This window comes from Myotis nattereri (genome assembly GCF_964212035.1).
Source record: "Myotis nattereri genome assembly, chromosome: 1".
NCBI classification, from domain to species: Eukaryota; Metazoa; Chordata; class Mammalia; order Chiroptera; family Vespertilionidae; genus Myotis; species Myotis nattereri.
The window spans coordinates 139,008,708-139,030,343 of NC_138075.1; the positions used below are offsets into that span (position 1 = coordinate 139,008,708).

The 21,636-nt window shown below is 44.7% G+C and overlaps 1 protein-coding gene across 4 annotated transcripts in view; it reads left to right on the forward strand.

Annotated features, from left to right (window-relative positions):
• The window catches only part of KIAA1217, a 467,214-nt gene that overhangs the window by 153,190 nt on the left and 292,388 nt on the right, over positions 1–21,636 (forward strand). For 2 of the 4 annotated variants that reach the window (XM_081104029.1, XM_081104031.1), the window contains exons 1-2: positions 2,109–2,315; positions 10,871–11,154. In XM_081104029.1, coding sequence (XP_080960155.1) covers positions 2,246–2,315; positions 10,871–11,154 — 354 coding nt within the window. In that variant the 5' untranslated portion in view covers positions 2,109–2,245. Of the gene's footprint in view, positions 1–2,108; positions 2,316–10,870; positions 11,155–21,636 lie in introns of those variants that run through there. The other 2 variants (XM_081104028.1, XM_081104030.1) reach the window with 2 other exon arrangements.

Sequence of the window (21,636 nt, forward strand, 5' to 3'; positions counted from 1 at the left end):
AGGAACATCTACAGAGGAGGCAGTCTGCTTTGTCCACGGGGGAGAGGAGGATCCCAGCACGTGGTCTGCTGAGGGGGTGCCTGGGGCAGCCTGGAAACTAAACGGAGTTCAGAACTAGTGGGAGAGCTGCCCCCTTTATGTCCATCTGGGGGTTAATGGGGCCCCTGAAGGCCTGTTCTCACACCTTCCAGATAGCCCCAAGAAAGTATCATCTGCATCTAAAAATGGATTTTTTTCCTGCTTGGATTGAACTAGTTAGGAACCCACACACACTTGGGGCAGGGCCTGGTGCTGTCTGTTGTAGGTGCACTCTTATCTCTTTCACTCTGGGGATTTTGTCTCTGTGCTATGTCAAGTGACAAGGAGGAGCTGCTAGGAGCAGGCTGTTCACACACCAAAGCAAATCGGGTTGGTGTTCCAGCCCCAGGACCAGGGACATCTGGTTTAGACTGACACTCTGGGTTGCAACCTCTTTTCTCCTGTCTCTTCCTCTCCCTGCCCCTGCCCGCCCCCCTTCTTCTCCCCTCCCTTTCTCTCTCTCTCCTCAGACCCCCCATCCTTCTGACATTAATAATTTGAAGACAAATAACAACAGCGATACAAGGATCAGGATAACCTGGACCTGAGGGACTGAACACAGATCCCTCCTGAACCTGAAGACATAGTAAGGTTAAAACAAGTTTCATCTGGCATTTGCCTGAGGGCCACCGATACAGACACTGTGTAAGATTAGATCCTCCTTAAAGCAAGATGACCTGCTAATTCCGTTGCAAAATCATGGAGACCTCGAGTTACCTGCCCTGTCCACCCACCTACGTGCATGCATTCATAGGAGATTCACCACATCTTAGATTTCAAGGCAAGTCCTGTTCGGAGTTTCTCTTCCCTTTCCATTGTGAGTTCCGCTCACTCTCTGGCACGTCCACTTTCCTTTTGGTCTATATCCTTTGTCCTCTAGGGGCTTCCGCATCTGTTTGCCCTAAATGGCCAAAATATGTCCCCCACACGGCCAAACGCACAGGGACCCAAGGTCAGAATCTGGAGGATAGGCCAGCCATTGTTCTGCACCAATTCTTTATCTAAATTAATCTAAAGCCTTGTCTGATTGGCCTGTAACCTGGGTCAAGGTATGGTCAGCAGGCTGCCCATTGTCCGTTCCCCCCTCAACTGAAGGGGCCCACTGCACATTACAGTATCACATTCTTCCTACTAGTGGTTGCACTACTTTTAGATATTGATGTTGCTTAGATTATTTTTCCATCTTTTTTGTGAACATTGTGCCTATTTTCACTTTCTGGGAAATTTGCCAGTTTTTCAAGGACTGGGCGAAAAACAAAATAAATATTTGTAGGTCGTTTAAAAGGACAAAGTAAGTCAGACATACCTCTGCCCATCCAAAGTAAAGCATTCTAGTTGCTTTTCAGATATCTTAAACTAATTAACTTGAGAGAGTCAGAAGGTTGATTTCACGAAGTGTACTTTTCAGCTCTGTGATCCACGGGGTGTGTGTGTGTGTGTGTGTGTGTGTTGGGGAAAGGTCCGGAGTCATGGTGTAGGCAAATGAGTACAGACTTTTTAAAGCCCAGTTTAAGTGCTTGAAATGGACCGTGTCAAAAATAAACCACCCCTGTGTATGCTCATCAGGCTGCAAGTAGTGCCAGAAAGTGTTTCCTTAACAACATTCAGCAGACACTCTTTCTTTCAAAAAAAAAAAAAGTTTAAGGGATTTCACTGAAATTTGGTCCGTTCAGCAGTTGGCTGATTATAAATATGTGTAGCAGCTTCTGTGGGAAGCTGACTCAGTGTCTGAGATTAAAGAGACCAGAAGGTTCGCGCCGGTGATCCCGGTGCAATGTTCCCCACCCCCGGGCTGCGAGGGCTCAGCGGTTGGCCGAGGTGGAAACAGGCAGCCCGTGTCCCTGGGAGGGAGGCCCGTCACCTGTTGGGGCCTCGGGAGCGCGCGGCGCGGGGGCGGCGGCGGCGGCTGGGAGCGCAGCCCCCGTCGCTCCGGGACTGTCCGCGGGCGGGGGGCGCCGCACGGAGTCGCGGGGAGGCCCGGCGCAGGAATGCACTTTTCTCCAGCCCGAGAGACTTCGCACGGGAGTGGAGAATAGTTTGGGGTGGGGTTTCGCACCGTCTCCTCCCCCGCACCCCCGGATCCCCTTCCAGGCGCTGTTGGAGAGCTCTCAGACCTGCGCTGGGAAGTTTAAAGAGCAGAGGGGAGTTGGTGCGGTAGGCAGGGACAATGGAAGAAAATGAAAGCCAGAAATGCGAGCCGTGCCTTCCTTACCCAGCAGACAGCAGACACACGCGGGGTAAGTAACAGACTCATTCAAAGATGGAGTTACGGTTCCGCGCGCCCCTCGCCGCTGGCTGCGTTTTATAAGTGGAGACAGGGCTCAGGGCAAAGAAAAGGAGTTACTTCCTGGGGCGGTGCGTTTTCAGACCTGAGCGGAGAGCTGTGATTTCTTGGGTGTTTTACTTTATCTCCGGCAGGGTTTTCGGAAGTGGCGTGGTGATGTCCCTCTTGGAGCACAGTCAGCAGGCAGTGGCTGCTGTATCTCTAGGCAAAGACAAATGTGTCGCTAAAAGCAGCTTTTCCTACTCCCTGCTCCAGCGCGGGAGAAAGCAGTTGTTTCTCTGGAGCCCTCCCTAGGGCGGCAGCATTCCCATTCATTGGTTGGGGGATTTCACCGAGGCAAATGCATGGTGGATGCAAGTATTGTAGTGTCTGCGAGTTAAATCCCAGAGTTTGGGGGATGTTTCATTTTACAGATCAGAACAGCCGGGGAGCCGTGTACATCTGGATGATAGGTGGGACTCTGAGTCTTCTGTGAGTTTTAATTCAAAAGTTGAGAGTTGTTAGACAATGTTGGTGAGTTTTCTTTGGGCAGTTTCCCTTTAATTGTTTTTATAATAGACTTGTCTTTTCCGTAGGGAATTTCCAGAAGCTTATGTTGTTCCAAAAAAAATTCACAGAGGGGTTGGGTAGAGAAAAGTCTTATCTGCTAGCTCTCCAGAGCCTGCCGCCAGAACCTATCCTGCAGCACCATGCAGACAGCTGTTCATAAACCACCCCTGCCCACCCACCCCAGGCTCATCTGGGCCCAGTTAGCAACTCAAAGTCTTGCTTTCGGGACTGCAACGCTGTGTGGGAGTAGGGATTGTGCACAGGGGAAAAGGTGTGTGTGTGTTTTTTTTAAGACTGAAGGGAAGTAACAAATGACTCATCCACACTGAAAATGCAAAAGTCAGCCAGACAGAAGAAAATGCAATTACAAGTGGTAGAGCTCCCCCCCCCTCCCCCTCACACCCCCAACCCTCCACCTCTTCACTCCCCAACCCCCCACCTCTTCACCCCCCCACCCCCGGTGAAATGCAGGAAACTTTAAGCTTAGAAACCCCTGAAAAATCCCTGAGTCTTGTATTCATCGGTCCTGGCTTCGGTTTGCACTTCCAAAGCAGAGCATTCTCCTTGATGGCGCGCGGTCAGTGGGGTCCAGCAGGAGATAAGGCTGCCTCCCGCCCCTCCCCCACCCTTATTTGATGGGACCGAATCCTAAGGCAGGAATTCAGCCTCTGGGCCTTTGCTGCAATAAATGGCTCACAATCCTACTGGGCCATTAGAATGGGACCAATTTAAGAAATAACTTTCAAACAAGCACAGCAATTGAAAGATGCTTGAGAGACTTGAGCTGGCCACAAAGAGAGTGTGTGACCACTTTATTCATTTGTTCATTTGCTCAATGAATACCGAGCACCTGTTCTGTAGTAGTCACTGTTTTTAGCTACTGGGGATCTAGCAGCAAACAGACTAATAAAAGTACCTGCCTTCATTGAATTTATATTCTAAGGGCTAAGTTTGGGCAGATGGGGGCAGTAGAGACAGATAATGAGCAAATAAGTAAAATATATAGCATGCTAGATGGCAGGATTGCTAGGTTTTGCAAATAAAAATACAGGATGCCCAGTTACATTTGAATTTCAGATAAACCACTAATAATTTTTTTTTAGCATAAGTATAGTCCGTACACGATTGAAACATACTTATGTTAAGAATTATTTATTATTTATCTGAAATTCAAATTTAACCAGCCATTCTGTATTTTATCTAGCAGCCCTATTAAGTCTGTGGGGGAGAGTAAGGCAGGGAATAGGGAGTGCTGGGGTGGGGGTGGGGGAGGTGAAACTACAGATAGAATTATTAAGGGGAGCCTCATTGGTGTGATATTTGAACAAACATCTGAAACAGGCAAGGGAGGGAATAGCAAGGACATGGTCAAAGAACAGCAAGAACAGGAAAGACAGATGGGAGGAACAGGGGTTAAGAGGTAACCCCAGGCCAGGTCATGCAGGGACTGTGGCAGTGTGGTAAGGACTTGGGCTGTTACTTCAAGGGCGGTGAGGAGCTTGCTGGTGGCTCTGACTTATCTTACAAAGGGTAATACTGGGTGCTGTGCTGAAGGCTTCTGCAGTAAAACAGGCAAGAAATGGCTCTAGCTTGGACCAGCAGGTAGTAGAGCATCAAGTGGTGACAAGAAATGGTCTCGATGTCCATTGAAGGTAAGGCCAAAAGAATTTGCTGAGGGGTTGGATGTGGGACATCAGAGAACCAGAGGAGTCAAAGATAACTTCAAACATGTTTGTCTGCACAGCTGAACGAATGGAGCTGCCATTTGCTTAAACCGGAAAGCACGCGAGAGGAATAGATGAGAAGGTGCTTATGGCTTGGGTCTGTTAGGATTTGAGAAGTGTATCAGGCATCCAGGTAGGGATGTTGATTAAGATTTGGGTACTCATGACCGGAATTGAGAGAGGACTGGAGACTGAGAGTTGTGCTAGGATGGGGTCTGTGTGCAGAAGGAAAGGAAAGGTCGGGAGACGTGCCCTGGAACACTCCAGCAGTTAGAGGTCAGGCATCTGGGAAGGGCGGTGGCTGGAGAGGTGGTGAAAGGGGAATAAGAATCCAGGTTAGATTTTTAAGATCCCATAGAGTTATGGGTAAGAATGATGCTGTGAAGGAGTGTGGCTTTATTTCCAGTTTTTTGGTCAGCACAAGGACCACAAAAGGGAAGGCAGTCCACTGATGCCCACTTCACCCATCACACCGTATGTCCATCCCGGTCACTGCACTCTCCATTGTATTGTTTATGTACTGTATGTGTTTCAACCAAATACAATGTGGTATTCCAGGGCACCGACCCTGTCTTCATCCTTACATTCCCAGAATCCAACAGCATCGGACATGCAGAAGGCACTGGAGAAATACTTATTGAACAAAGGCTTTGAGTTTATCAATCTACTATAGATAAGGACCCCTTGGGTGATCATGTAACTTATTGTCCAAACGGAGACACTTTTGAGAGTGAAAGGGAACACTATAAATAATTTCTCTGAGACAACAGTTGTAACCCAGATCTCTTTTGGCAAACTGGGGCATATGGTTGCCTCAGGAATAGCTCTAATCAATGAGATTTCCATGGCTGAATAGGCAGGTGAAAGTGTACTGCCAAGTGCATTGTGCAGAGCAGGCACTCAATGATTACTGGTTGAATTTGAGTGTAACTATATCATGTTCCCTTTGGAGGCTATGGGCTCTTCAGAGTGGCCCTTGGGGGTTCCTTGGGATGCATATATCTGCCCACAGCACCCTTGAGGGTCTTCTTTTGTCTGGCCCCTGAGGCCTTGAAATCTCTGTGCTGGTGAAGTGCTGCCAGCCACCTGCTTGCCTCCCCCACCTCCCGATTGCCAGTGTTTGAAGATAATTAGTATTCACTATGGTGGCAGTCACTTTACGGTGTGTAAGTGCAGCAAAGCAATATATTGTACATCTTCAACTCAGACAATATGAGATCAATTACATCTCAGTGAAGCTGGAAAAAAGAAATAGGATTGGCCGACCCACAGAGTGCAAGCCTGGGGAGTCCCAGACATTCCGGTCTTCGCTCAGAAGTCAGCTCTAAAATTTCCCCATCAGTCTCTCTTCCTTATCCTGTTTTATTCTTCAGAGCACTTATCATGATATGTCATTTCTATTACATATTATTTTTTTATCCGCCTCCCTAATTATAATGTTGACTCCACCATGAGGGAAGGGAATTAAGTTTCTCTTGATCATCGCTTTACTATGTGTCTTAACTCCTTTCAGTGTACAGGGCAGGCACTCAGTAAATATTTTTGTGAATGAATGAATTCACTAATCAACTAACCAACAGTTGAGAAAAAATGCTTTTCTGGGTGAGGAAGGGGCTGTACCTATTTTGCCTAAAATCTGTAGGATTTTGCCTAAAACCTTCCTCACTTAATTTTTAAAGTTTTTTTAGAGGAATGTAACGACCCAGTGTTAGGTGTACCTTCTCTGCTAATTTGCATATGGTGATCTTTATGATATGAATAAGGGAGCTGGAAAACTGGTGAAGCCTGAGGGCCTCCAGCAGCACACAGGTTATACTAGTATATTAGTCAGATAGGCTGATTGGTCTAACAGTCTTTGTGACTTAGCATAATCAGAGTTATTTCTCAAACACAGTAGAATGTGGATCTCCTGGACGGTCCACCTCCAGGCTGACTCTGGGACCCAGGCACCTTCTGTAGAGTCAGGACACCATTCCCTAAGGCCTAGGAGGCTCTCCCTGGAACTTTCACAGTCAACTGGCCAGAGAGGAGAGAGAAAGAACATCAAAGATAATTCAGGAGGTCCAGGGGCCAGGACTAAAGATGGCTCACACTTCTGCGTTGGCTGGAATGAGTACAGGGCCCCAGCTAGGTGAGGGGGCTGAAACACACAGTCTTCCTGTGTGTGCAATGGGAGGGTGTTATGGTCTGAATACGCAGCAGGAGTGGGGAACCTTTTTTCTGCCAAGGCCATTTGGATCTTTATCACATCATTTGTGGGCCATACAAAATTATCAACTTAAAGATAAGCCTCCTATATTTGGTCAAACATTTAATTAACTCACCCCTAATGCCTTAGCAGGGCCAGACCACATGATTTGGTGGGCCTTCTATGGCCCGAGGGATGGACGTTCCCCATCCCCTCTTTTGTCTGACAGGCCCAGGTAGGTTGTACAGCCAGGCAAAGCAGCAGCTCCCTATGATGTGCCTATGACAAGAGCCTCTCTTAGAATTTAAAAAGCTACATCTTAGAGGCAGCTAGCCAGGAGTCACCATAAAGAAGTGACTTCTTCCCTAAGAGGCTGTGACCCACCTCATCTTGGCCCGGGAGCCTGTCAATCCTGTTGCTGGTTCTCGGAAAGATACCAGGCGTGTCATGCCTCAGTGATGTACAAGGCCCAGGTTCCTTCTTGCAGGTCAGCTGATCCAGCCAAAGCATCTTGAGCTGTGGCCAGGAAGCCAGCCTGGGCAGCTCCTGAGGTCACCTGCCTGCTGGGCAGCTTGTTACGTGGATGACCCATCTTCCCGGCCTGCTCAGGACTCACCCCGTTCCTCACTTCGACTTGCACTTTCCAGAACGTGTCCATCGCAGCCAGAAAGCCCTTTGGAATTCAGAAGCCTGTCTCTCTAACACTCCTGCCTTGTCCCTCCTTCTGCTCCTGGAGGGGCTGTTTTCTGCCCCCAGCTCCTGCTAGAAATGAGCCGCTGGGAGGAGTTGCTCCAGGCTGTGCAGAGGCTGGGAGGGACCGGAAGGGGAAACTGGAAGCCTGGTCTTCACACGGCAGCCTCCTTATTTGTCTGAGGTGGATTCCCAGAATAGCAAACAACTAGACACACCCGCATTTAAATATTAGCACCAAAGCCTTCTGGACAAGAAATAAAACTGTTTCTGTTTGGATGGCTTGGATCATCTATTCATGCGGATAATGAGGAATTGGCAGGACTCGGATCTCTGGTTCCATGGCCGTGGAGTTGTGACAGGACGTCCTCTGCCTGCTCCCTCTCTTGTTTGTGTCTATCCCTGTTTAGTTTCCCCCCTCAGTTGAAAGACCACATTCTCTCTAAATGACTGGAATGGAGAGTGGTCCCTCTCCCTCAGGCATGGGCTTGGCAGCTCCTGAGCGCCGAAGCTCACTGAGGAAAGCGGTGTGTGCAAAGTGGTGTGGGGTTGCTGTGGGCGCTGGTGGCAGCGGAGTAGGTCCTGGTGGTGGGATGGGGGCAGATGGGGCTGACAGCTGGACCGAAGAACAAGGCAGGAAGGTGGGACCAGAGGAAGGAGCGGGCTTCGAGGGCGATTAGATTCGGACTGTGCCTTTAGCCATTGGTGCATTAACCACTGATGCTATTTGCTGCTTTTCTCCAAAGCGGATTGAACCTTGTTAAGCAACTGGAGACATTTAGAGGAATCCATGAGACAGAGAAAAAATGGAAAAGCGAAGGAAGGTTGATGTGACCCTCCCAGTGCTCAGTGTTTGAAAAGAGTGGGGGTGTAGAGGGCCAGTAAGTGGGGGCTGCTGGGAGGTGAATGCTGACAGGTTGATGCTGGCTCCACACTGCCCCTCCTCGCGCCTTTCCCAATTTATTTCAAAGGAGAAAGTGGAAAACTCCCTTCCGGCTCCAAGGGGCTACTGTTCTGGCTGTCTTGACCTCTTCCTCGGAGTCTTGGATGAAACAATAGTTCGTGTGAGTCTGCGACAAAGCTCTGCAGAGGGGACTTTCTGCACCTGTTGGTATTTGAGGCGCAGGAGTGTATACCCATGTGGGTGTGTGTGGATGTTTGTGTGTTATGCCCGTGTAAAGAAATCCCCTTTCTAGAGATTGTCCTGCTAATTAGCCTCGCTGTCCTGGATACTCCCCCCCCCGCCCCAATATATTATTTTAATGAAGTTAAAAGTGATCTTAATACTCCATTTAAAAGTTAACATTGTTAGGTCAAACACACAACTTTTGGCTAATACAAAACTCATATTCACATGCACACTCAAAGGATAAAGCTAAATCTCTTCAGGTTGCACACATCTTTACCAGCCTGAGATATGGCATTTTCTCCATCCAGCTTTATTCCATGGTTTCTGTTACTTCTGTATTATCAAAGAAGAGGCCACAAAAAAGGTAGCCATCATGTGAGTCCACGCAATGAGAAAGTAAGCAAAATCAATGAAGTTACAGTTTATCTCCCACTATCTTTTAAACCAATAGTTCCGTCTTCTTTGCCTTCTAAATGTACTGCTGAGACTAATGAAAAGTAGAAGAATTAAGGAATCTGGCTGGTTTTTCCCCCTCCCTTTTCTCATCAGTGTCTGATGGAGATGCTGTAATTAGCAATGTAATGAGAAGTGAAGGGTAAACAAGAAGAATTATTCCCAGAACATGCATTGAGGGATGGAAGACCGGCACAGGAAAACCAGCCTGAGTTAAAATATTCTCTATGCCTAACCAAAGGGGTCATGCCTGGAGTCCCACACACAGATGTTTCTAGGCAATGACGACGGAGAAAACTGTTGGTGGTATTGCCTTCAGAGGCGCTAACTTACACCTAAGTCTGGACACCTGTCGCTCTACCTTTCTGGCATGAAGCTTTGGTTCTCTGTTTATCTGAGACTCAAATCTAAAACTCTCAAATAGTGGGTCTCTCTACACATTCCTTTTAAAGATAATTGGCAAATAAGCTCGCATTGGAAACTTATTTTTTAAAAATAGTTTAGGGTACCTTTAAAGGCTTTAGATCTAGAAGGCTCTTTGCATATCTAATGCTAGTCCCACATCCTCCTTTTGTTAATGAAGAGAGTGGGTCTGAGCGGTCACATGACCTGTTGGAAGCCTAGGTTTTGGGCAGGACGCCTGAGACCCAGCCCAGTGCTTTCTCCAGGGAACTCGGTGGCCAAGGACGTTTTCCTGCCGCCTCTGTGATATTGTGTAAGAGCTGCTCCCTGTGACAGAACCTGGCGAGTTCCTGAAGTGCTTCTGAATGGGCACTACTTTCTCTTCCTATTCTGGCTTTTAAAGAAGTAACTCCCTTTTCTCAGTTAAGTGGAATATTCCAACCTGGCACCCATTTGCCAACCATCGAGAAGGAATGGAGAGGCCCTACTCATGTCGTGCACTCAGAGCCTTGTCATTGCCTGCTTCCGTTCTGACCCTACCAGGTCGGAGGCCTCTAGAATGTACCGTGCATCTCTTCCCTTCAGTGTGTGTTCCAGATAAAGTCCACTTCAAGTGAAATGTGTCTAAGCCTTTACTCTACGCCCCCTGTTATTACCTGTAATAGTATTCTTACGCTTGCTTGGTTTATGTTAATGGGGGAATCGAACTTGTAAGTGGTTGGCCTGTCAGTTATTATAATAGCTATTTTTGATCTTGGAGATGAAACAAATGCTTCAGAAACCACCTTCAGATATAAAAATCTAAAGATCCTGTTACCAGGATGATGGAATTAAAAATAAAGAATTAGCCTGGCAGGCATGGCTTAGTGGTTGAGTGTTGACCTATGAGCCAGGAAGTCATGGTTCGGTTCCCAGTCAGGGCACATGCCCAGATTATGTGCAGGAGGCAGCTGATCAATGATTTTGTGTCATCATTGATGTTTCTATCTCTCTCTCCCTCTCTGAAATCAATAAAAATGTATTTTTAAAAAATAAAGAAATAATCTATTTCACCAGAGTACTCTTCTCCAATTACAGGTGAAGGTAAGAGCTAACCCAATTGCCTGCAACCTCATTTGAACAAGTGTCTCATTTTGAATAACTGCAGGGAAAGAGTCAGAAATAGCAGTTTTTTGCTGCAACATCTTTATTTCTAAAGTGTGATTGTTCATATTTCATGATTGTTGACTTTTTTTTCTTCTTGACAAACACACACACACGAAATCTGCTAGGTTATATTCATACATTCACAGCTGCCACAGTCCCTCTCGGTATTCTGTAAATGAGGTTTCTAGTGTGAGATCATTAATTAAACGATTTTCTTTTCCTTCCAGAACAAGGAAAAAGCAATCTGCATGTAACGTCATTAGAAGATGCAGAATGCCGAAGAACCAAGGAACGCCTTTCTAATGGGAACAGTCGAGTTTCAGTTTCCAAGGCTTCCCGAAACATCCCACGGAGACACACCCTAGGTGGGCCCCGAAGTTCCAAAGAAATACTGGGAATGCAAACATCTGAGATGGATAGGAAGAGAGAAGCTTTCCTGGAACATCTCAAGCAGAAATACCCGCACCATGCCACAGCAATCATGGGCCACCAGGAGAGGCTGAGAGACCAGGTACGAATGTGCTACCATTTCGCTCTGCAAAGCTCATTCTTTAATGAACATGAAGGAAAGCAACGCGACCTTTGGTTTAAAAGGGGAAAAATAATTGAGTGGACTGTGCCCACCACTAAGTTGCTCCATATCTCAAGAAGAGAGATCCAGAGAGTGGGCAGTTCTCCATGGTCAGCCACAAATGCATCTGAAGTGCGGGCAGGGAAGGGGTATTACTTGACTGAATAAAGCATAGGATCAACTGCTGTGCACCCTGTTAGCACCGAGTGCTTGGCACAGTGAATGAATGAGTATATAAATACGTTTTCAGGGTAAAACAGAGCACGGAGGGATAAACTTGAGACAAACCCCTTTTCCTTAAGAAGCTGACATTAGGGTTTTGTTTCTGCTCACTTTTTTTCTTTTTAATCACAGATGTTTTCCTTTTGCATGCTTGGTTTTCTGCTGTCTTCAGCTACGTGTTTTCTCAGGTTATCTTGACAGCCAGACAGATATCCCCCAACTGTGGCTTGGGGTGTTTTTGTTTCTTGTCTGTGTGCAATTACTTTTTAGCTGACAGGAGGCGGGAGGCCTTCTCTGTCGACCTCACAGCCATGTTATCAGATTGACCTTTCAGGATGGGGAACATAGCAAAGGACTCAGAGCATTTAGTGATTTGGGTGGTCAGGGAAGAGGGCAAGCTGTTATTGATTTCCACCCTCCAGGTAGAGAGGCAAGCACAGTGTTTTAAGTCTGCTATCTTGCAAATAAGTTAGTTACAAAAGTGATGTCTAACTAGCTCAACTTTTGAGCACCCATGGAAGTGGAGATTATCATCAGTTTAAATTATTTAAATGTATGCTTTATCTCAATTTCATTTTTTCCCCTTAAATTCAACCTTCTAAACTATAAAATCTTTATCAGAGTGCCTAAAACCGTGACGTGCTTTGTGGACTATGTGTTTGCTTTCTGTTCACATTGCCAAAAGGCAGTTGACCTAGAGAGGAGAAAGGAAATGGGAGCCCTGTTTGATGTGGAGATGTGCAGATCACTTGCTTGGTAATTAAGGAAAGGAAGGCTATCTTTTCATTTCAAGCATACATGCATACTGCGGAGCTACTGTGGGTTGGGTTGCAGACCACTGCGATAAATCTAGTCATAATCTTTTTGCTGGTAGAGAGTCTTGTCTTCCATCTGTAAACAGCACATCTGTCAAGGGCAGTAAAGTGAAGCACAATAAAATGAGGTGTGCCTGTATATAGAAAATACCCCCTGTTTTCTATTTTTAAATTGTACTTACTTATTTTTTACTTTTCCCAGTTTTATTGAGATATAATTGATATATAACATAAATACCCTTGTTTTCTATTAAAAGTAGAGTCACGATCCATTTAAGTACTAGAATCGGTACCTCTCCCTATGTCACATTTTTGGTGAGACACCATCCTATCTAATAAAAGAGAAACATGGTACGACCACTACCCTTCCCATTGGCTAATCAGGGAGATATGCAAATTAACTGCCAGCCAAGATGGCGGCCGGCAGCCAGGCAGCTGACGCAAACAGGGAGGCTTGCTTGCTTCAGTGACTGAGGGAGCCAAGCTTCCCCGCCTGCCTTGCTGGCCTCTCAGCTGTACTCTAAGCAACATTGTAACAAATATAGAAGCTAAACAAAACCCTGGGCTTCAGCCAGCAGGACCACAACATTGTTTCAAATACAGAAGGGTAAACAAAGGCCAGAAACCTGCTTTCAGCAGTGGAGGTCTCATAGCTGGAGCCGAGCCTCAGAGCTAAAGCTGGCCCAGAATAAAAAAAAAAGGAAAAAAGGAGTGGTTGGGAGCTTCACTCACCCGCCAGCCTGGAAATGGCCCTCAGCCCCTCACCCAGGCTGGCCAGGCACCCAAGCGGGACCCCACCCTGAAGGGGGTGTGACCAGATGCAAACAGCCATCATCCCCTCACCCAGGCTGGCCAGGCACCCCAGTGGGGACCCCCACCCTGATCCAGGACACCCTTCAGGGCAAACCAGCCGGCCCCCACCCATGCACCAGGCTTCTATCCTATATAGTAAAAGGGTAATAAGCCTCCCAGCACCGGGATCAGCGGACCCGCGAGGCCTCCCAGCACCGGGATCAGTGTGACAGGGGGCAGCGCCCAAACCCCCTGATCGCCCTGCGGCACTGTGTGTGACAGGGTGTGGTGCCCCAACCCCCCCCCCCACATCGGCCCTGCCCTGAGTGTGACAGTGGCGGCACCCCAACCCCCTGATCCGCCCTGCTCTGTGTGTGACAGGGGGCGGTGCCCCAACTCCCCTATTGGCCCTGCTCTGTGAGTGACAGGGTGGAGCTCCCCAACCCCCTGATGGGCCCTGCTCTGTGCATGACAGGGGGGAGCTCCCCAACCCCCTGATGGGCCCTGCTCTGTGCGTGACAGGGGGGAGCTCCTCAACCCACTGATCGGCCCTGCTCTGTGTGTGACAGGGTACGGAGCCCCAACCCCCCTGATGGGCCCTGCTCTGTGCGTGATGGGGTGGCACCGCAACCTCCCTATCGACCCTGCTTTGAGTGTGACAGTGGGCGGTGCCCCAACCCCCCAATCGGCCCTACCCTGAGCGTGACTAGGGGTGGCATCGCAACCTCCCGATCTGCCCTGCTCTGTGCATGATGGGGCGGTGCCCCAACTTCCCAATCGGTCCTGCTCTGAGCCCGACCAGGGGCTGCACCTAGGGATTGGGCCTGCCCTCTGCCACCTGGGAGCAGGCCTAAGCCAGCAGGTCATTATCTCCCGAGGGGTTCCAGACTGCAAGAGGGCACAGGCTGGGCTGAGGGACCTCCCCTCCCCCCCCCAAGTGCACAAATTTTTGTGCACCGGGCCTCTAGTATTTTATATGAAGCATTTCCAATTGAGGAAACTCACTCAAGGTAGTTATAATTGTACAATTTGCTCAGAAGAAAGCTGGGATTTGAATCCAGATAAGTTTGAGCTCAGAATCCTTGTTTATTCCACTGTTCTGTAAGTGGAAGATCACTGATTATAGAGACAAGGTAGTGTGGTCTATGTCTAGGATGTAAGGGTCATGGAGTGTGTGTGTGTGTGTGTGTGTGTGTACATGCATGCACATGCACATGTGACCATGGGAGCAAGGGTCAGGGTAAAGGAAGCTAGAAAACTGATTATGTATTGAGTGAAGAGAGAAAATATTTTTTAATGTTAAAATATATTACTTTCTTTCTGAAATATAGAAATTAGTCTGTCAAAAATGGTATGTTTTTCATGTCAAAAATATTCCAGTTATTATCATTGCTGTTATTATTTGTGATGTCATGATTATAGCTACTACTATGATGATGGTGCTTTTAGGTTAAAACAATTACACGGGGAGCCTAAATATAGCTAGAAGGATGTAAAGGGCACATGGTGTCGGATGACAGGGAATAATGATGTAGGCTAGTGGCTTCAAGCTTTGATCTCTTGTCACATATATCTCTGCCCTGGGTGCAGTCCAGCCATGGCTGGGCAGCTGTGCCTTTGCTGGTAATTCAGGATGAATTTTTGTGTATTCCAAGCTGACCACCCAAAAGGAGAAAGATTTTGATGCCTTGTTCTGTATACACATTTTTTATTCCACTGCTTTGTTGCAAATGAACCTTAATAAGCATTGTAAACATCAGTTATAAGCTCAGGCAAGGGTGTGTGATATTCCTATGAACAGCACTTTCTCTATTGCCTCTTTCATTCTTTTTCTCCTGCCACTCTTTCCTTCCTCTGTACTTTCCTCTGCTCCATGACCCCCTTTGTTTCTCCCTGACCTTCTGACAATGGATTATTTTAGGCTTCCTTTGCAGGAAGATACATGAGCTGCCATGAGGAGGAATTCCAATAGCACACGTCTGATGCTCTTCTCCAGATTCTCAATACCATGTTCTCTTCTGGTATTTTATCATCAGTTTAAATTATTAAAACCTCACCAAGAAGGTGCTTGTTTGTCAGTCTAACCTGGAAAAAAGATAATTGGCTAGAGGGGTGGAGCCACTGCTAGCACGAAAAATCCTCCCAGAAAAGTGGCCTTAGTGAAGAGAGTGCCATTGAATAAGATGCTGAAAATGCTGTATCTAGCACCTTACATGAAATATTTTTTTTAAAAAAATTTTATTGAATTTATCAGGGTGACATTAGTTAACAAAATTATATAGGTTTCAAGTGTACAATTCTATAATGCATCATCTGTATATTGTATTATATGTTAACTACCCAAAGTCAAGTCTCCTTCCATCACCAATTGTCCCCCCTTTATTCCCTTCTACCTCCCTGTTATTGATGGGGTGCCCTCTGTGTCCCCACCTGTTGCAGGTGGAAGTGGCATTCTTGCAATATCAGCAAGGAGAGGAATTTTCTGAGACTTGCACAGGAGGATGAGTGATATTGATTTCTGTGGAATTAAACCCCTGGGTTTCCAAGGCCCCATTTCCCTCCATGCTGCCATGGAAAAAGCCCAGTCTTGTCTTTAGCAGTGCTAGGCTTAAATCCAGTGCCCAGAGTTGCTGCTCTGTATTAAAGCACAGTCTAGTCCAGCATCTGGCTGGCTTAATTTGTGTTCCCAGCTGCAGTCCATTGCTCTTGGGGTCCACATGGGCATGGGCCGCTTAAGGCCACATGACAGGCTAGCACATGGGCAAGTATAAGTCACAAGCAAGAGAGTGCAAAAGAGCAGGAGCACAAGAGAGAGAGAGAGAACCTTTTGTTTCAGGGTTATAACTGGGAGCTTAACCAATTCATCCTTCAGGATTTTTCGTGCTAGCAGTGGCTCCACCCCTCTAGCCAATTATCTTTTTCCAGGTTAGACTGACAAACAAGCACCTTCCCTACATCACCTGCCTTCACTGTGCCTGTGCCATCTTCCCCTTTGTTGGACCCCTTCCCCAGTGATGTGCAGTGAATGGACCAGTGGTTCCTCAGGGAGTGTGAAATTGCAGCTTCCTGGTGAAGTTGCCCAGATGACCATGCTTGTAATGTTTGGCCTCCCCTTTGCTCTTTTCCTATTATTCATATTAATAACTAGCTAATTCTGACAGTAGCACCCCCCTTTCCCTCTGGAAATAACCATACTGTTGTCTGTGCCTGTGATTTTTTTCTTAACCCCTTCACCTTTTTCACCCATTACACAAAATATTTTGATACTAAGGGACTCTAGATTCTAATCATTACACAAAATATTTCGATACTAAGGGAATCTAGGTTCTAATTCCTTGGTATTATATAAAAAGAGAATTAGAGCAAACTTTATATGTTGAAAATTGAATTTAAGCACTGGAAGATTCATGGTTGAAAACTTATATTCAAGTCTTTGAAATTTAGTCAACCAAGAATTTTCTAAGGTATAAATTATTGTTAAGCAAACTAGGTTTCTTTCCACTACCTTAAAAAATGCAGATGACTATTATTGCAGCCTAGTGCTTATCTGCATAATAGCAGCTGTCATTATCACTGATTCCCCCAAGCTTCTGTGCGGGGCCATCAGACTGTGATGCTCTATCACCTGGCCGCTAAGGCTTGGCTCTGGAGTCAGGCAGGGCTGAGCTGGTATCCAGCCCCCATCTATGTGCTAATTGTGTGATTTGGAGCTAATGACTGAATCTTCTCTGTCTCAGTTCCCTTATATGTCACAAGACAATAATAACTATATCATAGAGTAATGAGGAAGGAAATGATGGATCCTTTTACTGCTACAATGACAGCTCTTAGCATTACAGTATTCTGGTTTATGACGTCCAAAAGAGGAGTCTCAGAGGCTCTATTTTCAAATTAGTATTTAAATTCATTTTATTTTTTTATTAACACATATTTAAGTTACCCAAAGAAGTTTATTTTTCCTATTGACAGAACACAATTGTATTATATTTCTGAAACTTACTTTGAAAACTTTTACTTATTCATTATAATGTGTGTGTGTGTGTGTGTGTAAATATCTATATACCAGGTATACCAGTTAATAATGCAGATTTTGTAATCAAAGAAAACACGATAATTTCAAGAGAAACATCAAAAGTGCTTTATTCAAAGTAATGTCCATCGCTAGCTATACAGTTCCCCCATCTTTCAGGTAATTTGTGGATACAATCGCAATAGAACTTTTCTTGTTTTGAGGCAAACCATTCAGAGACCCAATTTTCCACTTCTTTGTACGTTTTGAAGTGCTGCTCAGAAAGTGCGTGTGCCATTGATTGGAACAAGTGGGAATCTGAAGGAGCAAGGTCTGGTGAATACAGCGGCTGGGTTACTACTTCCCAGGCAAGATCTTTTAATGTGTCTTTAACTGGTTTTGAAGTGTGTGATGGTGCGTCATCATGAAGCAAAATTACTTTGCCGTGTCTTCTGGCACATTCTGGTCATTTCACAATCAAAGCGTGGTTCAAATTGATTATTTGTTGTCAGTAGCGATCAGTATTAATGGTTTCACCTGGTTTTAGAAACTCAGAATACACCACACCTTCCTGATCCCACCAAACGCAGAGCATTGTCTTCTCTCGGAAGCGATTTGGCCTTGCAGTCGATGTTGATGGTTGACCTGGATCAACCCATGATTTTGTGCATTTGGGATTCTCAAAATAAATCCACTTTTCATTGCCAGTCACAATTCGATGCAAAAAAAGACTTTCTTTCATGCTGTTGAAGCAACATTTTACTGATGACTTTTCAGTTTTCCATTTGTCTTTTGTTCAGTTGATGTGGCGCCCATTTTCTTTCCTTTAAAATCTTTCCATTGCTTGTAAACGATAGAAATTGTTTGCTGAGCAACGTTTAATCTTTCTTCAAGTTGTTTTTGACTTTGACACGCATCTTCATCCAGTAATGCTTGTAATTGTTGGTTTTCAAACTTTTTCGGTTGACCTGGACGTTCTTTGTCTTTCACATCGAAATCATCACTTTTAAAGCGTTCAGACCATCGTTCACAAGTATCTTGAGATGGAGCCTGTTCACCATAAGCTTCCCGAAGTATTTCCCAGCACTTTTCTTCAAAAGAAAGTAATGAATTAAAACTTCTTGCAAATGCTCTTTTTTGGGCACAAAATTCGACATTTTTAAGCGAAAAAATATCTATGATGTTAACACTTTCAGCAAATTTGACATATGAAGTTTTGAAGCTTGCTGTCAGTACAACAAAATAGCATACATATCAAATCACATATATATCAACATATGTGTAACTCCATCTATTGAAAAAAATCCGCATTATTAACTGGTACAGCTAGTATACACACACGCACACACACACACATACATATGCACTTACAATGATAAATCTCATTGTGAGGGATACAAACAATGAGACATGACCCCTGCCATCAAATCAGTAAAAGAAATAAGACATTCATGTACCCAGGGTAATCTCTCAAGATCCAAATGTCCCACCTTGTGAGCTGTTCAAAGCATCATGTGGTACCTGTACTCTGGCACATAATCATGCCTTCGTTGTACATTTCTTTATGTTTCTTCCATCTAGAATATGTTTTAGAGCACAAAAACCTTGTCTTAATCACCTTTGTAAATGTAGCATTTAAGGAGTATGCAACCTAAACTAGGCATTATCAATTTTTGAATGAATGAATGAGCCAATATTTTTAATACAATTAGAAGGTGATAGATACTATTTGAGTGATACAGACAGAGAGGGGTGGGGAATTGAGATTGGTTGCAGTTTGGGCAATCAGAAGAGATTGAGGCTAAGAAGCCAAGAAAGGCCAAGTAACTTCCTTCAAGTCAAGAAGCCAGCATTTGAACCAAGGTCAGAATTGGTCTTTCCACTTGTTAGTGGCCTTGGTGTTTGCTCCCTTCACCTTAAATTTTTCTAATGTTTTGGTAACAGATTACTCAATCACAGTGGGTCAAATAACAGAGACATGTCATTGTCATTCCTTTAAAAAGATAAATCTTATTTAGTTGCAGAGTGCCTGAGGTGACCACAGAAAAATGGATTTCTACACATATTTTACAGCGAAAGTTACTTTTCTGAAATAGCTCCGAGCTCAGAAAGGTCTGTAGTTCAGCAGTCTTCTCGCAGTCCTGGGCACTGTGTAACTACACAATTTGGAAATGCTCTTCTTTTATTTATTTCTTTAATTTTAATCTCCTGTGGATATGTTTTTATTGATTTTAGAGAGAGAGGAACACTGATGTGAGAGAGAACCATAGATCAGTTGCCTCCCATACGTGCCCCAGCCAGGGATCGAACCCACAACTTAAGTATGTACCCTGACCAGGAATCAAATCCGCAGCCTTTTTGGTGTACGGATGATGCTTCAATCAACTGAGCCATAGGCCAGGGCAGAAATGCTCTTCTTTCATTTCTTCACTAATGAAGAAACATGTCCAGGTGGCCTCTCACCTACATGAACAAGCTTCTTACTCCTAGATTCAGAAACCCTTTGTCCACCTTTATTCTCGGTTACATACAGCATTTCTATTTAACTAGGTATAACAGTACCCACTTTGCAGTTACAAGTAGTTAATACGTATTCTTATATCTAATGTAGTCAAGTTTTAGGAGTCAAGAGTAATGCATTTTAACTTAAAAGTCTGATGTGTTCTTTCATTCAATACAAAGAGTAAGAAAGATATGAAGGAGAATTTTCCTTTCACACGACTGTCGCCACAATAAGGAGGTAAGACCATGAACGTTAACACCATCTGAAATGGCGTCACTCACGCCAGGAGGCCTCTTGTCCGGCTCCTTTCCTCAGCCGGGGCTGTGCTGCCAAGTGCCCAGCAGGTGCCTCTCTGTGTTTGTGCGGAAATAGCACTGGAGCTGTTTCCTCTGTGCCTGGTGAGTTTGGCACCACTCACCACTGTCTACTGTAGTCTATGGTATCTATGCACAAGTGTAACTGTACTACCGATTGTGAAAATGAAAATCAGGAAAATATCTATTAGTCTGTTTATTCATAAACATCCAAGTTCTAGTTTATGCTACTCTTTTTTTTTTAACAATCTCTCAAGAACTGCATTCATTGGTGAAGAGTTGTTCAATGGAGTTTGGAACGGGAGGCTTTGGTCAGACTCAACATTATCCATTCCCTTGACTGACATCTCCTTTTCAGAAGGTATATACTTGTTTTTGTCAGAATCATGGAAAATAACACAGTTAAAAACAGAGAACAAGAAAAGTCTTTGACTGCATTTGAAGCAGAAGACCAGGTCTTAAGAAACAAACACTACTTCAATTTGGTAGAATACAGGCATTTTTACTTCTCTTCCATCAAAACGCACTGAAAATAATTAGGAATATTAGAAAGAGGAAAAAATACCCCTCTTGAATAAAACAAGGATGTGATCAGGACCCCGTATACACAGAACATAGAAAGAAAAGCTGAGTTAAAGGAGGAAAGTGTGCTACCAACGATATTATGCTCTTGACCTCATCTCCAATAGATGGAGCTTTATTGATGCAGAGCAAGGTTAATGAAAGAGAGAAGTATTACCAGATCACAACTCGTGCAATCACAGAATGCCGTGATTAAGAGCTTCGCTGTGAGCCTCACAAACATTGAATGCTACAAACTGAAGAGTGGGGGTGGCATGTGTTTAGGACAAAGCAAGTAACATTTTTGTGGCAAAGGCATTGATATCACAAACTAGAGATGCCTTGCTTGGCTCTTTCCTTTTGCAAGCTAGTTTTCAGTAGCTATCCATTCAAATGTGAGTTATAATAAAAAAGGAGCCAATAAGAGACATATACCTTAACACTGTTATATCAATCAGGATAGTCTTGATAATGCTGCATAATAAACCCTGTGGATTGTGGTAATTCCTGTGTGTGTGTGTGTGTGTGTGTGTGTGTGTGTGTGTGTGTGTTATAATACAAAAACATTTTAGAGAGGCTGTCCTTGTAATGACTTATTGATTCAGGCTACTTCCATTTTATAACAATGCCATCTTAACACATGGATTACAAGTCACATGCCAGAGAAAGAGAGAGATGGTGGGTTCTACACAAGCTCTTAAATCTGTTAGCCAAGAAGTGGCATATGCCACTTTCCTTCATTGTAGCTCTTGGTTCTGGCATCTGCTGGGATGTTTGCTTTATTCAGATTTTAGCTGTGGAGTCTAGTTTAGGAAGGAAATACCCCATTTACTTATATCCATACTCCCAAATATAAGTAATGATTTCTCACCTTCATTGTACTAGTATATAGCACTTTACACCTATCTGTACAATAGTATATCACATTTATATAATATAAATTAAAATATATTTATATCTTTATGTAATGGCCTCTTTATGACTCCTTTTTGATGAATTTAATTGTATCATAACAGAACTTCTATCACACTGAATTACTCCTCATGCTGTAGATCTCACTATCAGTTTATATCTTGGGGAATAGACATAGTTCCTCCAACATGTATGAAAAATTCCAAATTAATCAGATTTTTGCATACCACATTGGTCTTAACTCTGGCAAATATATATATATGTGTATATATATATATATATATATATATATAT